General features: G+C 59.3%; 1 protein-coding gene, 3 non-coding genes and 2 pseudogenes across 4 annotated transcripts; all 6 read right to left on the minus strand.

The window, feature by feature from the left end:
* Nucleotides 1-1,551: 1,551 nt before the first annotated feature.
* Nucleotides 1,552-7,908, minus strand: LOC122376561. The gene is made up of 8 exons (XM_043356463.1): nucleotides 7,850-7,908; nucleotides 6,839-7,030; nucleotides 5,915-6,466; nucleotides 5,563-5,598; nucleotides 4,491-4,929; nucleotides 4,208-4,356; nucleotides 2,764-4,015; nucleotides 1,552-2,337 (listed from the first exon to the last, which is right to left on the minus strand). The coding sequence occupies exons 1-8, from the start codon at nucleotides 7,906-7,908 to the stop codon at nucleotides 1,552-1,554; spliced, it is 3,465 nt and encodes a 1,154-aa protein (XP_043212398.1).
* A 28-nt stretch (nucleotides 7,909-7,936) lies between these two features.
* LOC122376573 lies at nucleotides 7,937-8,080 on the minus strand (annotated as a pseudogene).
* A 1,520-nt stretch (nucleotides 8,081-9,600) lies between these two features.
* On the minus strand, nucleotides 9,601-9,793 carry LOC122376578. Its single transcript, XR_006255668.1, has one exon. It is a non-coding gene; the product is annotated as a U2 spliceosomal RNA (small nuclear RNA).
* A 1,511-nt stretch (nucleotides 9,794-11,304) lies between these two features.
* On the minus strand, nucleotides 11,305-11,497 carry LOC122376579. The gene has a single exon (XR_006255669.1). It is a non-coding gene; the product is annotated as a U2 spliceosomal RNA (small nuclear RNA).
* Nucleotides 11,498-13,011: 1,514 nt separating this feature from the next.
* Nucleotides 13,012-13,204, minus strand: LOC122376565. The gene has a single exon (XR_006255661.1). It is a non-coding gene; the product is annotated as a U2 spliceosomal RNA (small nuclear RNA).
* A 1,518-nt stretch (nucleotides 13,205-14,722) lies between these two features.
* Nucleotides 14,723-14,896, minus strand: LOC122376571 (annotated as a pseudogene).
* Nucleotides 14,897-17,270: the final 2,374 nt, after the last annotated feature.

Genomic DNA, 17,270 nt, shown 5'->3' on the forward strand with positions numbered 1-17,270 from the left:
GGCAGTGAGCCGACGGGGCACCAGCGGGCACCGACGAGCCCAGACCGACGCGGCGGTCAGGGCACCACACTCACTAGTTCGCGACGCGGTCGCCAGGCGGCGCCAGCCAGCGCCGAGCGACGGGTGCCGCGGCACCAACGAGCGCCGGCCGACGGGCCGGAACAGTCTCCAGCCCGCAGCGGCGGGCGCCGGCACGGGGTGCGGCCCGGCGCACCGACAGCCCCGACCGACCGACAGTCTCGGGGAGAACGGTCGGCGCCGGGCGGCGGGGCGCAGCGCGGCGCACGGACAGCCGCGGTCACGAGCCGGGCGGCGGTCACGGAGGTGGCCACCGAGAGGGCGGCCACCGGCTTCGGCCACTTGAAGGCGGCCGCCGGGAGGGCGGCCACCGGCCACAGGCAGCGGCCACTTGATGGCGACCACCGAGAGGGCGGCCACCGGCCATCGGCCACTTGAAGGCAGCCGCCGGGAGGGCGGCCACCGGCCATCAGCAGAGCGGCCACAGGCCACTTGACAGCGGCCACCGGGAGGGTGGCCACCGGCCACGGGCAGCGGCCGCTTGAAGGCGGCCACCGGGAGGGCGGCCACCGGCCATCAGTAGAGCGGCCACCGGCCACTTGACGGCGGCCACCGAGAGGGCAGCCACCAGCCACTTGACGGTGCGCCAGATACCAGCAGTCGACAGGGCCGGCACCAGACGGTACCAGCCGACGGGCCGGCACCAGTGGCACCAGCGGCAGACGGCGACCACGGGCAGCGGCCGCCGAGCCCCGGTCACCGGTCCAGCGTGACCGGGCGGAGAGCGCCGCAGGGCGGCCGACGGACGCCAGGAGCGGCCCGGCGGTCACCGGAGGCGACCCCAGGTCACCGGAGGCGACCCCAGGTCACCGGCAGGCGACCACGGCAGCGGCCACCAGACGAGGGGCAGCCACAGCCACCGGGGGCAGCCACGGCCGCCGGGGGCAGCCACGGCCACCAGGGGCAGCCACAGCCACCGGGGGCAGCCACAGCCACCGCGGGCAGCCACGACCACCGGGTGAGGCGGCTCCAGCCACCGGCGGGCGGCCGGCCGCCAGACGGGCAGCTACAGCCGCCGGGTGGGGCAGCCACCACAGCCACCGGAGAGCGGCCGCAGGTCACCAGCGGGTGACTGCACGGCGGCGGCCACGGCCACCGGGGCAGCCTCAGCCACCAGGTGAGGCGGCTCCACCAGTCACCCGGTCGCCCCGGCCGGAGACGGCGGCCAGGGCCACCTCTGGTCCGGTCAGCGGTCAACACACACGGGAGGGACCGGGCGGCGGACACCGGGGGGTCGGCACACGGGTATCGGATGCCGGGCAGGCTCAGAGTCGGTCACGGACCTGCACTGGGTCAGCGGTCATCTGGTCACGCTCAGTTGGCACCCAGGGCACGGGTACGTACAAACACTTGACAACAACAACACAACAGACAATCACAACACAATGTACAATCATTTACATAACATAACATAACAAATAACACCAGAACACAGTCACACGGCCCTGGGGTCATCGTGAGGGGCAGGGGCGCCTAATACTGGCGTGAACCAGTGACGTGTTCCACGTACACGTCCCTCGACCACCTGAGGGTGTCGCTGACCATTAGTTTACGCATCAGTCGGGCGTACACCCGGCTGACGCGCAGCTGTCTGAGGGTGGTCTCGTTAGAACGGACCCAGGTGCCCAGGGAGCCCAGCACCAGGGCGTGCACGGAGGCCGTCTTCCCCTGCCGCCGCAGCTCCTGCACGAGGGGCGCGTACTTTCGCTCCTTCTCAGCGGCGGCGGCGCGGAGGGCCTCTGGACGATTTTCAAAGGACACCGTGACGTCGACAAGGGTCACTCGGTCACCACGGGTCACCACGAGGTCGGGGCGGAGGGCAGAGTCGAGGCCGGGCACCCGACGGTTCACCCGGACCTCGTCACCGGGGAAGACCGGCGTGGCGCGCTCCAGCCGGGCCAGCAGCGCGTCATGGCGCTTCTGGTAGGCCTCGGCGTGGGCTGTAAGGCAATGATTGATGACGTGCGGCAGCGTCTCTTGGACGTAGCCGCACCGGCGGCACCGGCGGTCTGCCCCTGGCCTGCGGGAGTACGCGTTAAGGGGGACCAGGGACAGACGGGCGCGGTGCACGAACCGCCAGTCGGCGAACCGGGTGAAGCTCCCATTATACATATAATGGGAGCTCACCGGCTGGTCGGCCACACAAGCCAGCACCTTGCCCTGCTGTGGGAGACGGGTCAGGTCGGCGAGGTCAGTGCGGCGGACCGCCTCCCGGAGCGCGCGCGACTCGCGCCGCGGCTCCACGTCCGCCTCCCCCACCTGCAGGACAGGGGGGTCAGCGGCGCGCCAGCGGACGGGGGCGCGGCGGGCGAGGGCGGTGGTGGCCACACGGGTCCGGGTCGAGCGGCACGACACGCCCCCGCCGTCGTCACGCATGGCGACCCCGTTCAAGTAGTCCGCCAGGTCGGCCGGGGTCGGGTCACGGCGGACACGGCGCCGGGCGGCACCGGTCAGCTCGGCGGCCGCCAGCTCGGCCACCGCCGGGTCACGGGAGTGGAGGAGGCGCTGGGTGGCCGCCGCCAGAAGGATATCCGCCTCCTGGGCGAAATGGGTTAGTCCCACGCCACCGGCACCTGTGGGGCTATAAAGGTAGTGATTTGTGGCGTTTATTGGCAGGTTGAGGACCCCCTTCACGCGCCACCGCAGCGACCTGTCAAAAGCGGCCAGGGCCCCCTTGGGGATCACCCCCAGCCGCAGGCAGTGGGTAAGCCGTGGGGCGATGAACGCCCGCACCGCGTCCAGCTTCTGCCAGGGGGCCAGGGGCGAACCCAGGAGGCGGGCGGCGTCACGGCGCGCCTCGGCCACCACCTGCAGGGGCGGCTGGATCAGGCGGGTGTGCCCGACGGGTCGGCCGAGGTACCTGTAGGCCCCGTCCCTGTCAATGAGGGGCAAGGGGGCGCCGCACAGGGTGGCGGGCGGGGAGGGGGCGCCGACGGAGAGCAGGGCCGACTTCCCCGGGTTGGGGGTCAGCCCGGCCCAGGCGCACACGCGCTCCAGCAGCGCCAGGCCGTCCTGCACCTCGCTGCGCCGGCTGAAAATCAGAGCCAGGTCATCGGCGTAGGCCAGGCAGCGCACCTGCGCGGCGGCGAGGGCCCGCAGCAGCGGCTCCAGGGCGAGGGAGAAGAGGAGGCCGCTGAGGGGGCACCCCTGCCGCACGCCACGCTGGCACGCCACCGGCGCGGTCAGGCCGTCCCCGGCGCGGTACCGGGTGGCGCTGCCCTGGTACAGGCCCTGTACCACCGCCACGACCTCCTCCGGCACACCGACCCGCTGCAAGACCTGCCAAAGGAGGCTGTGGGGGACCGAGCCGAAAGCATTGGTCAGGTCAATGAAGGCCACGTGGGTCTCTGTCCCGTCCTCCCGGGCGCTGTTGATGGCGCTCTGGAGCACAAAGTTGTGCTCCAGCACGCCGTCGAATGGCCGGAAACCCTTCTGGCCTGTGGAGAGGAGGTCAGCGGCCTCCACCCACCCGGACAGACGGTCGGCCCACACACCAGCGTACAGCTTGGCGACCGTGGCGCCGAGGGCGATCGGCCGCCAGCTGTCGGGCCGGGTCGGGTCACCCCCCTTGTGGAGGAGGGCCGTCTCTGACACCAGCCAGGTGGGCGGGACGCGGCGCGCCAGCCGGCAGAGCTCGAACGCCCGGGTCAGCAGCAGGGCGCCGGGGTCGAGGGCGCGCCAGGCGGCGTAGCGCAGCCCGTCAGGGCCGGGGGCGGTGTTGGCCGCCCGCCGGAGACGGCCCCACACCTCGTCGGCTCGGAACGGGGCGGTCAGAGCCGGGGAGGGGGCGGCGGGGGTCAGGTCAGGGACCTCCTGCGGCCGCCGGTCCCACTCCACAGGGGGGCAGGGAGGAGGGGCGAAGTGGGCCGCCAGCTGCTCGCCGGGCACGGGGCACGGGGGCGTCTCCTCCCGTAGCACCTGCCGCACCGCCTTCTCCCTGTTGGAGCGGTACAGCCGCTGCAGCCGGCTGGCCTCCTCGGCCGCGTAGGCCGGCGGCTGCCAGGGCCGCCGGTGGTCCTCGGCCGGCTCCGGCTCCTGCTCCGCTGGAGGGGGGCGGGGCTCGCCGGCGGGGGGACGGTCAGCGGGCGGCCGCTCGTTAGGGGGGCGCCAGGGGGCGGGGCGCCGGCGCCGCTCATGGTAGTCGGCGTTACGCCGGGCCGCCTCGGCGCACAGCCGGGTGAGCTGGCGCTCCACATCCTCCCACGGGGTGTGGGTCTCCTGCAAGGCGGTCAGTATGGGCAGGAATTCCTGCTGCAGCTCGGTCGGCTCCGGGCCCTGCTGGGTGGGGTCAGGGGCGACGGCGGGGTCAGGGGCGCCGGCGGGGTCACCAGCACCTCCAGCACCACCACCACGGCCGGCACCACGGCCCCGACCACGGCCAGGGCCGCCGCGGCCACGGCCACGACCGCCACCACGGCCACCGCCACCGGCACCACCGTCAGGGTCACCAGCGGGGTCACCAGCGGGGGCACCAGCAGCACCACCCCGGCCACGGGAGGCACCACCTCGGCCACGACCGCGGGAGGCACCACGGCCACGACCACGACCGCGGCCGCCACCACGGGCACCGCCGGCAGGTCGGTCAGGGGCGGGGTCACGGTCAGTGGGCGGGTCACCGGGCGGGTCACCGGGCGGGTCACGGGGCGGAGCACGGGGCGGTCCACCGGCCACAGCGCCGGCGGGGTCACCGGGTGGGGCGCGAGGCGGGTGACCAGGCGGCACGCGCGCAGTAGCGCCGGGCGAGCCGCGGGGCGGGTCAGGCGGGACACGGGGCGTGACACGAGGCTGGTCAGCGGGTGGGCGACCACCACGGCCACCTCTGCCGCGAGCACCACGGCCGGCGCCGGTAGGCTCGCCGCCGGAGCGGCCACGGCCGGGACGGGTCACGGCTGGGTCACGGGCGACGCTGGGACGGTCACGGTGAGCGGGGTCACCGGGCGGACCGCGGCCACGGGTGGGGCGGGGCGCAGCACCGCCATGGGGAGGGTCACGGCCACGGGGTGACACGGGTGCACGGCGGGTCAGGTCAGCGCCGGGGCGGCCACCGGCGGCGGCACGGGCCGGGTTAGCGGCGGGTTGGCGGCCACGACCCCCGTCACGGCCTCCACGACCACGGTTAGCACGCCGGTCACCACCGGGGTCACGGGAGGGACCCGGCACGGCATGGGGTGCGGGCGGCACAGCACGGGGTGCGGGCGGCTCGGGGCGGGTCACGGGCGGCACAGCGTGAGGCACTGGGGTCCGCACCACCTCACTGTACGTCCGTGTGAGGCCACTGTCACCGACAGCGGCACGGGCACCGGGCGACACGGGGCCGTGAAGGGGCACGTCACGGGCCGGGAACCCGGGCGGGGGCCGTCCTCCCCGGGACGGGAACCCGGGAGGGGTCCGTACACGACGGGTAGGGGTACAGGGCTGGGTGCGCGCGGCACAGTCACGGCCACGGTCAGTGGAGGTCACAGGGGGGCCACCGAGGTCACTGACAGGCGGGCCACGGCGGGGGTCACCGTCCACCGGGTCCTGTGGGACGGGAGCACGGGACTGGTGGAACACCAGTGTCCGGCGGGGCCAGCCACAGCCGTCACCACTGGTGTCCCTCGGGGGTGGGCTGCCATGGGAGGACGGGTCACGGCCGGGATGGGACGAGCAGGTCAGGTCACCGGGGACGGGCACGTCACGGGCCGGGTCACGGGGGACCGGTCCACGCCGGTCACGGCGGCGCCGGCGTCGCTTCCTTCTCCTCCGCTCATCACCCCCACCGCTACCCGAGTCAGTCGGAGGGGAGGGGGCGGGGGGAGGCCGGCCGGCGGCGGACGGCGGCGAGCCGTCAGCTGACGAGGCAGAGGCCGGAGCAGGGACAGAGCGCGGAGCAGCGTCCGGCGGCGGCGTCTCGGCTCTGTCGGGCGGCGGGCAGTCAGCTGGGGAGAGTGGGGAGGACGGAGCCGGATCCAGCGGCGGCGTCGGGGCTCTGTCGGGGGACGGAGCGTCAGCGGGCACCGGGAGGGGAGGGGAGTCGGTGCCGGCCAGCCGCAGCGACAGCGGCAGGCTGTCCTCCGTCACGGCCGCCTCGGAGTCAGAGGAGACGGCCAGGTCCTCCAGCAGGGTCCAGTCAGAGGGGGAGGGGGCCCGCGGCGGGGTCTCCAGGGTGATGTCCAGCTCACTCCCACTCTCCGACCGCCGACAAGCCTCCAGGGAGGGCGGGAACGGGGGCAGGAGGGGTGAGTCTGGACGGGGCAGGGAGGGGTCCCGCCGGGCCGGGGCCGCCGGCCGCCGGCCGCCACGGCCGATCGCCGCCATGAATCGCCGGGCGAGTCGCTGGAGGGGGCTGGGACGGTCCCGGTTAGCAGGGGGCGACACGGGGTCACCAGGAGGGTCGGGCCGGGCCGGGCTGGTCCGCAGGGACCGGCGGGCGCGGGGCGTCAGGGCACACGGGGTGCCGAGCGGGGTCGACGACCCAGACGAGTCAGACGTCGAGAAGGAGGAGGTCACATCAGTGGAGGACACACTAGACATGACTGACGTCACATCAGACACGTCCGACATCACTCCCGGGGACGGCACGGGCGACTGCGACACAGACCCGGGGGGCAGCACCACCGTGACACTCACAGGGCCGGGCTGGGGCGTCACAGGGCCGGACCGGGGCGTCACAGGGCCGGGACGGGGTGTCACCTCACAGTCAGGCGTCAGGGTGACGTCACCATCGGTTACGTCATCGTCGGTGACGTCACCGGCGGCCGGCCGGCCACCGGAGCCGCGCCGGTCGGCCAGCGGGCTCGACAGGCTCGAGCGGGGCGAGCCGGGGCCGGGGTCAGAGGCCGAGCCGCGGACGGGGGCCTCGGGAGGGGTGAGCGGGGGCAGGGGGACGGCGTCATCACCCGGGGCTGGTCGGTCAGCGTCGGCGGTCACACGGGACAGGGACAGACTGGGTGTGTCCACGTGGACGGGCGAGCTGCGACACAGGCGGGCGTGATTGGTCAGGCCGCGGCGGGTGGTGAAACTGCGGCCGCACCAGCACCGGTGGGGCATGGCCACCGGGCCCGCGGCGGCCGGCTGCGCAAAGCAGCCGTGCCTGTTGAAGTGGTAGGGCAGCTCCTCCCTGCACCCCCCACACACCCACTGGGCAGCGGTCAATTCCGTGTGACACCGTTTCACATGGCGCTTCAGGCTCTGACGCATGGTCGAGGCACTGCAGTTAGCGTAGCGGGTCCCACAGCCCTCCACGGGGCATAGCAAGAGGCCAGGCAGAGGGAAGGGCAACACGAGACGCTCGCCATCGATCGTGGGCTGGGTGTCCGCCGCCCGGGGAGGGGACACGGTGGGAGCACGGGAAGGTGGCGCAGACATGATAAAAGGCACAACAATACACTATCAAACAACACAACACAACACACAGCACACAGCACAGGCCAGCGAGTCGGGGGCGCCGGCTCGGGCACGGGAAACCACGCGGCGAGGCCGGGACGGAGAAACGGTATGGGTACGGGCACGGAATACGGGTAATTTAGACGTAAAACAGGCCGAAAAGGGGTAGAATTGAAGCAAATGAGATCAAAAGCAGATTTAGCAAAAACAAGAAATGTTCATCAACAGGCCGGCGTTAGGTGGGAAAGGGCGGGAAGGGAGTTCAAATTCAAAGGTTTGGCGCCAAATCCCAACGGTCTGGGTTTTGGCGCGAAACCTTTGAAAACGGGTCAACGGCTGAAGGCCGTTGCCCGGAAGCTAGGGGGGGGGGGGGGGAGGCGGGGAGGCAGTCGCCGCGCGGTCTCACCTGGTGTAGAGCAGCAGCGGCGCCCCCTCCTCGGCAAGCGGCGACGGTGGCGACACCATGTGGACGGGCACAGCAACACGGCACTGCTCAAGGTCACAGGGATTACAAGGGAATACAATTCCCGACCCTTTGGCCAAGATCAAAGTCAAAAAGCGCCTCGCGCGAGTTAAAATAGGTTAAACAACCCACAGATACTACACTTTGATCTTAGCCAAAAGGCCGAGAAGCGATACTTAAGCACAACACTTTTAGATACTTATGCAGTTAAGGGATAACTATTAGTACTAGTAACGATGCAGAGCTATAGCGTGAGCGCTAGTGGCCACGGCGAGTGATAAGAGTGGTCCATTATGTTACATTCAAAGTATACGCAGTTTCAGTTTATCCTCACCATGGTAAGTATCTGTAAGCACAAAAGATCGCCAAACTCGAAATAATTTCGAATTAGTGGCTCTCGACCGTGCGTTTGTACACACGCAAATGGAGACGGCGGCGCCGCGCCGACAGTTATCAGTGGTGCGACATCAGATGGCAGCACAGTCGAACACCACGACGTATGGCAGCGCTCTACCCCCCCCCCCCCCCTAGCTCTACCCCCCCCCCCCCTAGCTGCATGCAGACAAAAGCATGCATCGCAAAAGTACGTATTGCACATGTACGTCAGCAAAAGTACTGATTAATCATGTACGTAACGAATAAGGCACGTATCGACAAAAATGTATCTTGATAGTAGTTAATGGCCGTTTTCACGACGGTCTATCCGGCGAATGCACCTGATGTGATCAAATCTGCACGTACTTTCTTTTACAGCAAATAGCTTCATTTTATGAATTTATTACAGTGTTTTAATCGATGATGCTCTCTGAAAATATGACAAATCAGGCATATAAGAAATTAGTGCATATAAGTGCTAGCTGATAGCTGCTAAGAGGACACACTGAACCTGATTTGACCAATTCTGCACTTTATCTGTACCACCTGTGCATCAAATGTGTACCAGATGGCCGTCGTGAAAACGGCTAATATGAATAAATAAAGCATTTGTCAGGACCTTACCAAAGCACAGATGTAAGGAATGTCGATAGATACTGCTATTTTTCCAGTTACTTTTTTCATTTCGATATACGATTGCACGCCTCACGCTATAGCAAAACTAATAAAAAGAGAAAAGTTTTAAAAGCATATGATGCTTTACGTAAGGCAAAGCTGTCGTCACCCACAACTTCCCACACGCCCCCCACTGTCCATCACTGATACCGAATGAATAGTGATAAAGATGTCAGCTTTACAGGTACCTCAGTTAGATGATGATGCACCGTCTTTACTGAGTTTCACCAGATAGAGCGGCCTTTCCAGTCACATTTTAGGACGCCGATGCACCGTGTACTTGAAAGATGTCGATTGTCTGGGAACAAAATAAATGCGTGAATTAATTCGCCTATTGTAGCGGTTATCGTGGCTCGGGTCGGGGGCGGCACGTAGTAGTGGAATTCGAGAAAAAAAAAACGTCTATAATCATAATGATATTGATTGGGTCATTTTTCTTCATGACCTGAGATGACCTCAGGGACATTGAGGGGTCACAGGTACAATTTGCCGATACCCGCATTTTTATTCCATTTAGTATGAGCGTTTGTCTATGACCATGATCAAAAAGAGGCGTATTTTCATGTTTTGTCAATTTTTATTGTCATATATCTTAAAAGTATCTTTATCCTTTTATTTTCACCACATATCACAACGCATGATAACAAAAGTGGGCCGATCCTGGCTGTAGTGCAATGCCAGGCCAACCCGCGGCAGGGCTGGAGCAAGCTCCAAAAACCCCGCCAAAGTCCAAAAATCAGTTTAATATTCTGGTCCCCATGTAGGGGACGTATCAGATATTAAGCTGATAAGAACAGATACTACACTTTGATCTTAGCCAAAAGGCCGAGAAGCGATACTTAAGCACAACACTTTTAGATACTTATGCAGTTAAGGGATAACTATTAGTACTAGTAACGATGCAGAGCTATAGCGTGAGCGCTAGTGGCCACGGCGAGTGATAAGAGTGGTCCATTATGTTACATTCAAAGTATACGCAGTTTCAGTTTATCCTCACCATGGTAAGTATCTGTAAGCACAAAAGATCGCCAAACTCGAAATAATTTCGAATTAGTGGCTCTCGACCGTGCGTTTGTACACACGCAAATGGAGACGGCGGCGCCGCGCCGACAGTTATCAGTGGTGCGACATCAGATGGCAGCACAGTCGAACACCACGACGTATGGCAGCGCTCTACCCCCCCCCCCTAGCTCTACCCCCCCCCTAGCTGCATGCAGACAAAAGCATGCATCGCAAAAGTACGTATTGCACATGTACGTCAGCAAAAGTACTGATTAATCATGTACGTAACGAATAAGGCACGTATCGACAAAAATGTATCTTGATAGTAGTTAATGGCCGTTTTCACGACGGTCTATCCGGCGAATGCACCTGATGTGATCAAATCTGCACGTACTTTCTTTTACAGCAAATAGCTTCATTTTATGAATTTATTACAGTGTTTTAATCGATGATGCTCTCTGAAAATATGACAAATCAGGCATATAAGAAATTAGTGCATATAAGTGCTAGCTGATAGCTGCTAAGAGGACACACTGAACCTGATTTGACCAATTCTGCACTTTATCTGTACCACCTGTGCATCAAATGTGTACCAGATGGCCGTCGTGAAAACGGCTAATATGAATAAATAAAGCATTTGTCAGGACCTTACCAAAGCACAGATGTAAGGAATGTCGATAGATACTGCTATTTTTCCAGTTACTTTTTTCATTTCGATATACGATTGCACGCCTCACGCTATAGCAAAACTAATAAAAAGAGAAAAGTTTTAAAAGCATATGATGCTTTACGTAAGGCAAAGCTGTCGTCACCCACAACTTCCCACACGCCCCCCACTGTCCATCACTGATACCGAATGAATAGTGATAAAGATGTCAGCTTTACAGGTACCTCAGTTAGATGATGATGCACCGTCTTTACTGAGTTTCACCAGATAGAGCGGCCTTTCCAGTCACATTTTAGGACGCCGATGCACCGTGTACTTGAAAGATGTCGATTGTCTGGGAACAAAATAAATGCGTGAATTAATTCGCCTATTGTAGCGGTTATCGTGGCTCGGGTCGGGGGCGGCACGTAGTAGTGGAATTCGAGAAAAAAAAACGTCTATAATCATAATGATATTGATTGGGTCATTTTTCTTCATGACCTGAGATGACCTCAGGGACATTGAGGGGTCACAGGTACAATTTGCCGATACCCGCATTTTTATTCCATTTAGTATGAGCGTTTGTCTATGACCATGATCAAAAAGAGGCGTATTTTCATGTTTTGTCAATTTTTATTGTCATATATCTTAAAAGTATCTTTATCCTTTTATTTTCACCACATATCACAACGCATGATAACAAAAGTGGGCCGATCCTGGCTGTAGTGCAATGCCAGGCCAACCCGCGGCAGGGCTGGAGCAAGCTCCAAAAACCCCGCCAAAGTCCAAAAATCAGTTTAATATTCTGGTCCCCATGTAGGGGACGTATCAGATATTAAGCTGATAAGAACAGATACTACACTTTGATCTTAGCCAAAAGGCCGAGAAGCGATACTTAAGCACAACACTTTTAGATACTTATGCAGTTAAGGGATAACTATTAGTACTAGTAACGATGCAGAGCTATAGCGTGAGCGCTAGTGGCCACGGCGAGTGATAAGAGTGGTCCATTATGTTACATTCAAAGTATACGCAGTTTCAGTTTATCCTCACCATGGTAAGTATCTGTAAGCACAAAAGATCGCCAAACTCGAAATAATTTCGAATTAGTGGCTCTCGACCGTGCGTTTGTACACACGCAAATGGAGACGGCGGCGCCGCGCCGACAGTTATCAGTGGTGCGACATCAGATGGCAGCACAGTCGAACACCACGACGTATGGCAGCGCTCTACCCCCCCCCCCCTAGCTCTACCCCCCCCCCCTAGCTGCATGCAGACAAAAGCATGCATCGCAAAAGTACGTATTGCACATGTACGTCAGCAAAAGTACTGATTAATCATGTACGTAACGAATAAGGCACGTATCGACAAAAATGTATCTTGATAGTAGTTAATGGCCGTTTTCACGACGGTCTATCCGGCGAATGCACCTGATGTGATCAAATCTGCACGTACTTTCTTTTACAGCAAATAGCTTCATTTTATGAATTTATTACAGTGTTTTAATCGATGATGCTCTCTGAAAATATGACAAATCAGGCATATAAGAAATTAGTGCATATAAGTGCTAGCTGATAGCTGCTAAGAGGACACACTGAACCTGATTTGACCAATTCTGCACTTTATCTGTACCACCTGTGCATCAAATGTGTACCAGATGGCCGTCGTGAAAACGGCTAATATGAATAAATAAAGCATTTGTCAGGACCTTACCAAAGCACAGATGTAAGGAATGTCGATAGATACTGCTATTTTTCCAGTTACTTTTTTCATTTCGATATACGATTGCACGCCTCACGCTATAGCAAAACTAATAAAAAGAGAAAAGTTTTAAAAGCATATGATGCTTTACGTAAGGCAAAGCTGTCGTCACCCACAACTTCCCACACGCCCCCCACTGTCCATCACTGATACCGAATGAATAGTGATAAAGATGTCAGCTTTACAGGTACCTCAGTTAGATGATGATGCACCGTCTTTACTGAGTTTCACCAGATAGAGCGGCCTTTCCAGTCACATTTTAGGACGCCGATGCACCGTGTACTTGAAAGATGTCGATTGTCTGGGAACAAAATAAATGCGTGAATTAATTCGCCTATTGTAGCGGTTATCGTGGCTCGGGTCGGGGGCGGCACGTAGTAGTGGAATTCGAGAAAAAAAAACGTCTATAATCATAATGATATTGATTGGGTCATTTTTCTTCATGACCTGAGATGACCTCAGGGACATTGAGGGGTCACAGGTACAATTTGCCGATACCCGCATTTTTATTCCATTTAGTATGAGCGTTTGTCTATGACCATGATCAAAAAGAGGCGTATTTTCATGTTTTGTCAATTTTTATTGTCATATATCTTAAAAGTATCTTTATCCTTTTATTTTCACCACATATCACAACGCATGATAACAAAAGTGGGCCGATCCTGGCTGTAGTGCAATGCCAGGCCAACCCGCGGCAGGGCTGGAGCAAGCTCCAAAAACCCCGCCAAAGTCCAAAAATCAGTTTAATATTCTGGTCCCCATGTAGGGGACGTATCAGATATTAAGCTGATAAGAACAGATACTACACTTTGATCTTAGCCAAAAGGCCGAGAAGCGATACTTAAGCACAACACTTTTAGATACTTATGCAGTTAAGGGATAACTATTAGTACTAGTAACGATGCAGAGCTATAGCGTGAGCGCTAGTGGCCACGGCGAGTGATAAGAGTGGTCCATTATGTTACATTCAAAGTATACGCAGTTTCAGTTTATCCTCACCATGGTAAGTATCTGTAAGCACAAAAGATCGCCAAACTCGAAATAATTTCGAATTAGTGGCTCTCGACCGTGCGTTTGTACACACGCAAATGGAGACGGCGGCGCCGCGCCGACAGTTATCAGTGGTGCGACATCAGATGGCAGCACAGTCGAACACCACGACGTATGGCAGCGCTCTACCCCCCCCCCCCCCCTAGCTCTACCCCCCCCCCCCTAGCTGCATGCAGACAAAAGCATGCATCGCAAAAGTACGTATTGCACATGTACGTCAGCAAAAGTACTGATTAATCATGTACGTAACGAATAAGGCACGTATCGACAAAAATGTATCTTGATAGTAGTTAATGGCCGTTTTCACGACGGTCTATCCGGCGAATGCACCTGATGTGATCAAATCTGCACGTACTTTCTTTTACAGCAAATAGCTTCATTTTATGAATTTATTACAGTGTTTTAATCGATGATGCTCTCTGAAAATATGACAAATCAGGCATATAAGAAATTAGTGCATATAAGTGCTAGCTGATAGCTGCTAAGAGGACACACTGAACCTGATTTGACCAATTCTGCACTTTATCTGTACCACCTGTGCATCAAATGTGTACCAGATGGCCGTCGTGAAAACGGCTAATATGAATAAATAAAGCATTTGTCAGGACCTTACCAAAGCACAGATGTAAGGAATGTCGATAGATACTGCTATTTTTCCAGTTACTTTTTTCATTTCGATATACGATTGCACGCCTCACGCTATAGCAAAACTAATAAAAAGAGAAAAGTTTTAAAAGCATATGATGCTTTACGTAAGGCAAAGCTGTCGTCACCCACAACTTCCCACACGCCCCCCACTGTCCATCACTGATACCGAATGAATAGTGATAAAGATGTCAGCTTTACAGGTACCTCAGTTAGATGATGATGCACCGTCTTTACTGAGTTTCACCAGATAGAGCGGCCTTTCCAGTCACATTTTAGGACGCCGATGCACCGTGTACTTGAAAGATGTCGATTGTCTGGGAACAAAATAAATGCGTGAATTAATTCGCCTATTGTAGCGGTTATCGTGGCTCGGGTCGGGGGCGGCACGTAGTAGTGGAATTCGAGAAAAAAAAACGTCTATAATCATAATGATATTGATTGGGTCATTTTTCTTCATGACCTGAGATGACCTCAGGGACATTGAGGGGTCACAGGTACAATTTGCCGATACCCGCATTTTTATTCCATTTAGTATGAGCGTTTGTCTATGACCATGATCAAAAAGAGGCGTATTTTCATGTTTTGTCAATTTTTATTGTCATATATCTTAAAAGTATCTTTATCCTTTTATTTTCACCACATATCACAACGCATGATAACAAAAGTGGGCCGATCCTGGCTGTAGTGCAATGCCAGGCCAACCCGCGGCAGGGCTGGAGCAAGCTCCAAAAACCCCGCCAAAGTCCAAAAATCAGTTTAATATTCTGGTCCCCATGTAGGGGACGTATCAGATATTAAGCTGATAAGAACAGATTTTTTATTCAGAAAAGTACATGGTGATAACAGGCATTTGGTGCGGGGCGGGCCAGGGAGGGGGGGGGGGTCGGGTAAGCTCGATAACTAGGACCATCACAGCTGCTACTCGGCAGCTCCCGGGCCGCGCGTGTGCCCCGGGACTACTGTAGGCCGACCTGACCTGGCCCGACCAGCGGTCCGGGCCACCCCGCAGCGCTGCCACCCCGGCCAGCCGACTGCTCCAACGCATTGGTCACCATCACCAGCACCAAAAGCGTAGCGCTCACCAGCGCACCAAGCGGGGACGTGGGAGGGCGCTGGAGGCCACCGCCAACCAAGCCGCCCAGACCACACTCCAGCACCACAAGCCGCGTGCCACCGCACCCAGAGCAGGGGAGGGGGAGGGTCAGGGGTCCCTCTCCCGACCCACACCGGCCGAGACCCACCGGAGGGCGCCGACCCCACACCACCGCCTCGGAGCAGGGAGGGCACCGTGACCCCGTGCGGCACCGGGGAGGGTCGACCGACAGCGGCCGGCCACGACCCCGGGGCCACAGGGGACAGAGGGTGCCGGGGAAGGGGGGGGGGTAGAGGGGGGCCAGACGAGCCCGGAGTGCGGGCCGACCGAGACACACAGCACATCAGCGCAACACCAGCAAATCAATCAGAGGCGAAAATCGCCATCAGACCAGTCGGTTCCAGCGGTGTGAGGTCACACAATGTTTTGTCGGTGGCACACAGGGCCACGGACGGTATCGGGGCTGCACAGGGCAGCAGGCCTTATCGAAAAGAGCCACAAACAACAGAGGACTACCCCTAACTGTGCCTCATCAAGAGTTGGGCACCGGTGACAACACATGTAATTGACACAATCGGTGTCCTATACACACACACAATGACATGTTCAACACTCTACTTGGTCCGTCCTGAACTGGGACGTCCACCTACCCAAACAGCTCAGCCAGCGTAGCTCCAGGGCAGATCAGTGGCGGCAGCTAGCACGGACCGTGACATACAATTCACCAACAGTGGTCACGTGGAGCCGAGTGTATCGGTAGCGACAGCAGACGCTACAGCTGCGTCTATCGTTACATCTAAACGCATGTCACACATATCTACGCCTACCTAACACTACACACAGTAAAACTGCACACTAGTGCCATTCAGGCCAATCAAGAATCACTGCTATATACTCAAAGCAGTGGTTGTCCGTGGAGCGGACGGCCGTGACCATGAGTCGCACTTGGGTCTACATATATTAATAGCTAAATTGTGCCACTGGGGCCGGTCAGAGGTGCCGACAGGTCACATGGCCCCGTCTTAACATGACCTAAACCTCAACATATCCAAACAGTCCAGACTGACCACGGTCGGGCACCGAGAGACGCCGGTGAGCCGCGGGACCAGAACCAGCCGGCGGCACCAGCCACCGGCGGTCACCACTGGTGCGGGTCACCACAGTGAGGACTGAGGCACCAGCGCTCCGGGTAGTCACCAGCGGAGCGGGCCGGCCTGACTAAACACCTACACAATTACACAATACACATCCTAACTACACACATACACAGTGCGTACACTACACAATACTCGGTACACTACACAGTGCAACCAATCGATGTGGTGACACCTACAGCGTCACTGGGAGACGAGCAGTTATCATCGCCTTGAGCCACTGACGCTCCGAGTGGCCACCATAAGAGAAGCGTGGCCAGTCGGCACATACACAACTTAAATAAACAGTACACATATACACTACACGATACATACACGATACATACACTACACGATAAAAAACACTCGGTGTGGCGACACCAGCGACACCACTGAGCGGCGGACGGTCCCACCACCGTGTGGGGCGGGCGAGCTGACCGCCGGCACGGGGTAGGGGTCACCAGTCTGGTGAACGACACCACTGTCACCAACGGTCACCACGAGTACCGTCACCGACGGCACTGCCCTAAGGCACGCGGGGCTGACGACGGGTCATCGCCAGCACAGTCGGAGGTCGCTGGGGGACCGGCTATCTCACAGCGGCCCAGCTGAGTCACCAGCGGGACCGGCCGACATCACCACACGCGGTCGGACCACACACGGGCGTCGGCGAACCAGGCCGGTCACTGCGGCCACCAACCAGCACTGACAGACTCCCTCACGGTGAGTCACCGTTCACGGGCGGTCACGGCCAGTGAGTGGCCACTGTCCGCCACAGCACTCCCGTCCCACCCCGTCCCATCACTCCCACCCCAACACTCCCCGCCCCACGTCACTGCGGCGCGCACATCACCGAGCGGTGACGTCACTACTGTCCGTCACTGAGACGGCAGCGAGCCGACGGGGCACCAGCGGGCGCCGACGAGCCCAGACCGACGCGGCGGTTAGGGCACCACCCGCACTAGTTCGCGACGTGGTCAC

This window comes from Amphibalanus amphitrite, unplaced genomic scaffold (genome assembly GCF_019059575.1).
Source record: "Amphibalanus amphitrite isolate SeventyFive unplaced genomic scaffold, NRLGWU_Aamphi_draft 002200F_arrow, whole genome shotgun sequence".
Lineage (NCBI taxonomy): Eukaryota > Metazoa > Arthropoda > Thecostraca > Balanomorpha > Balanidae > Amphibalanus > Amphibalanus amphitrite.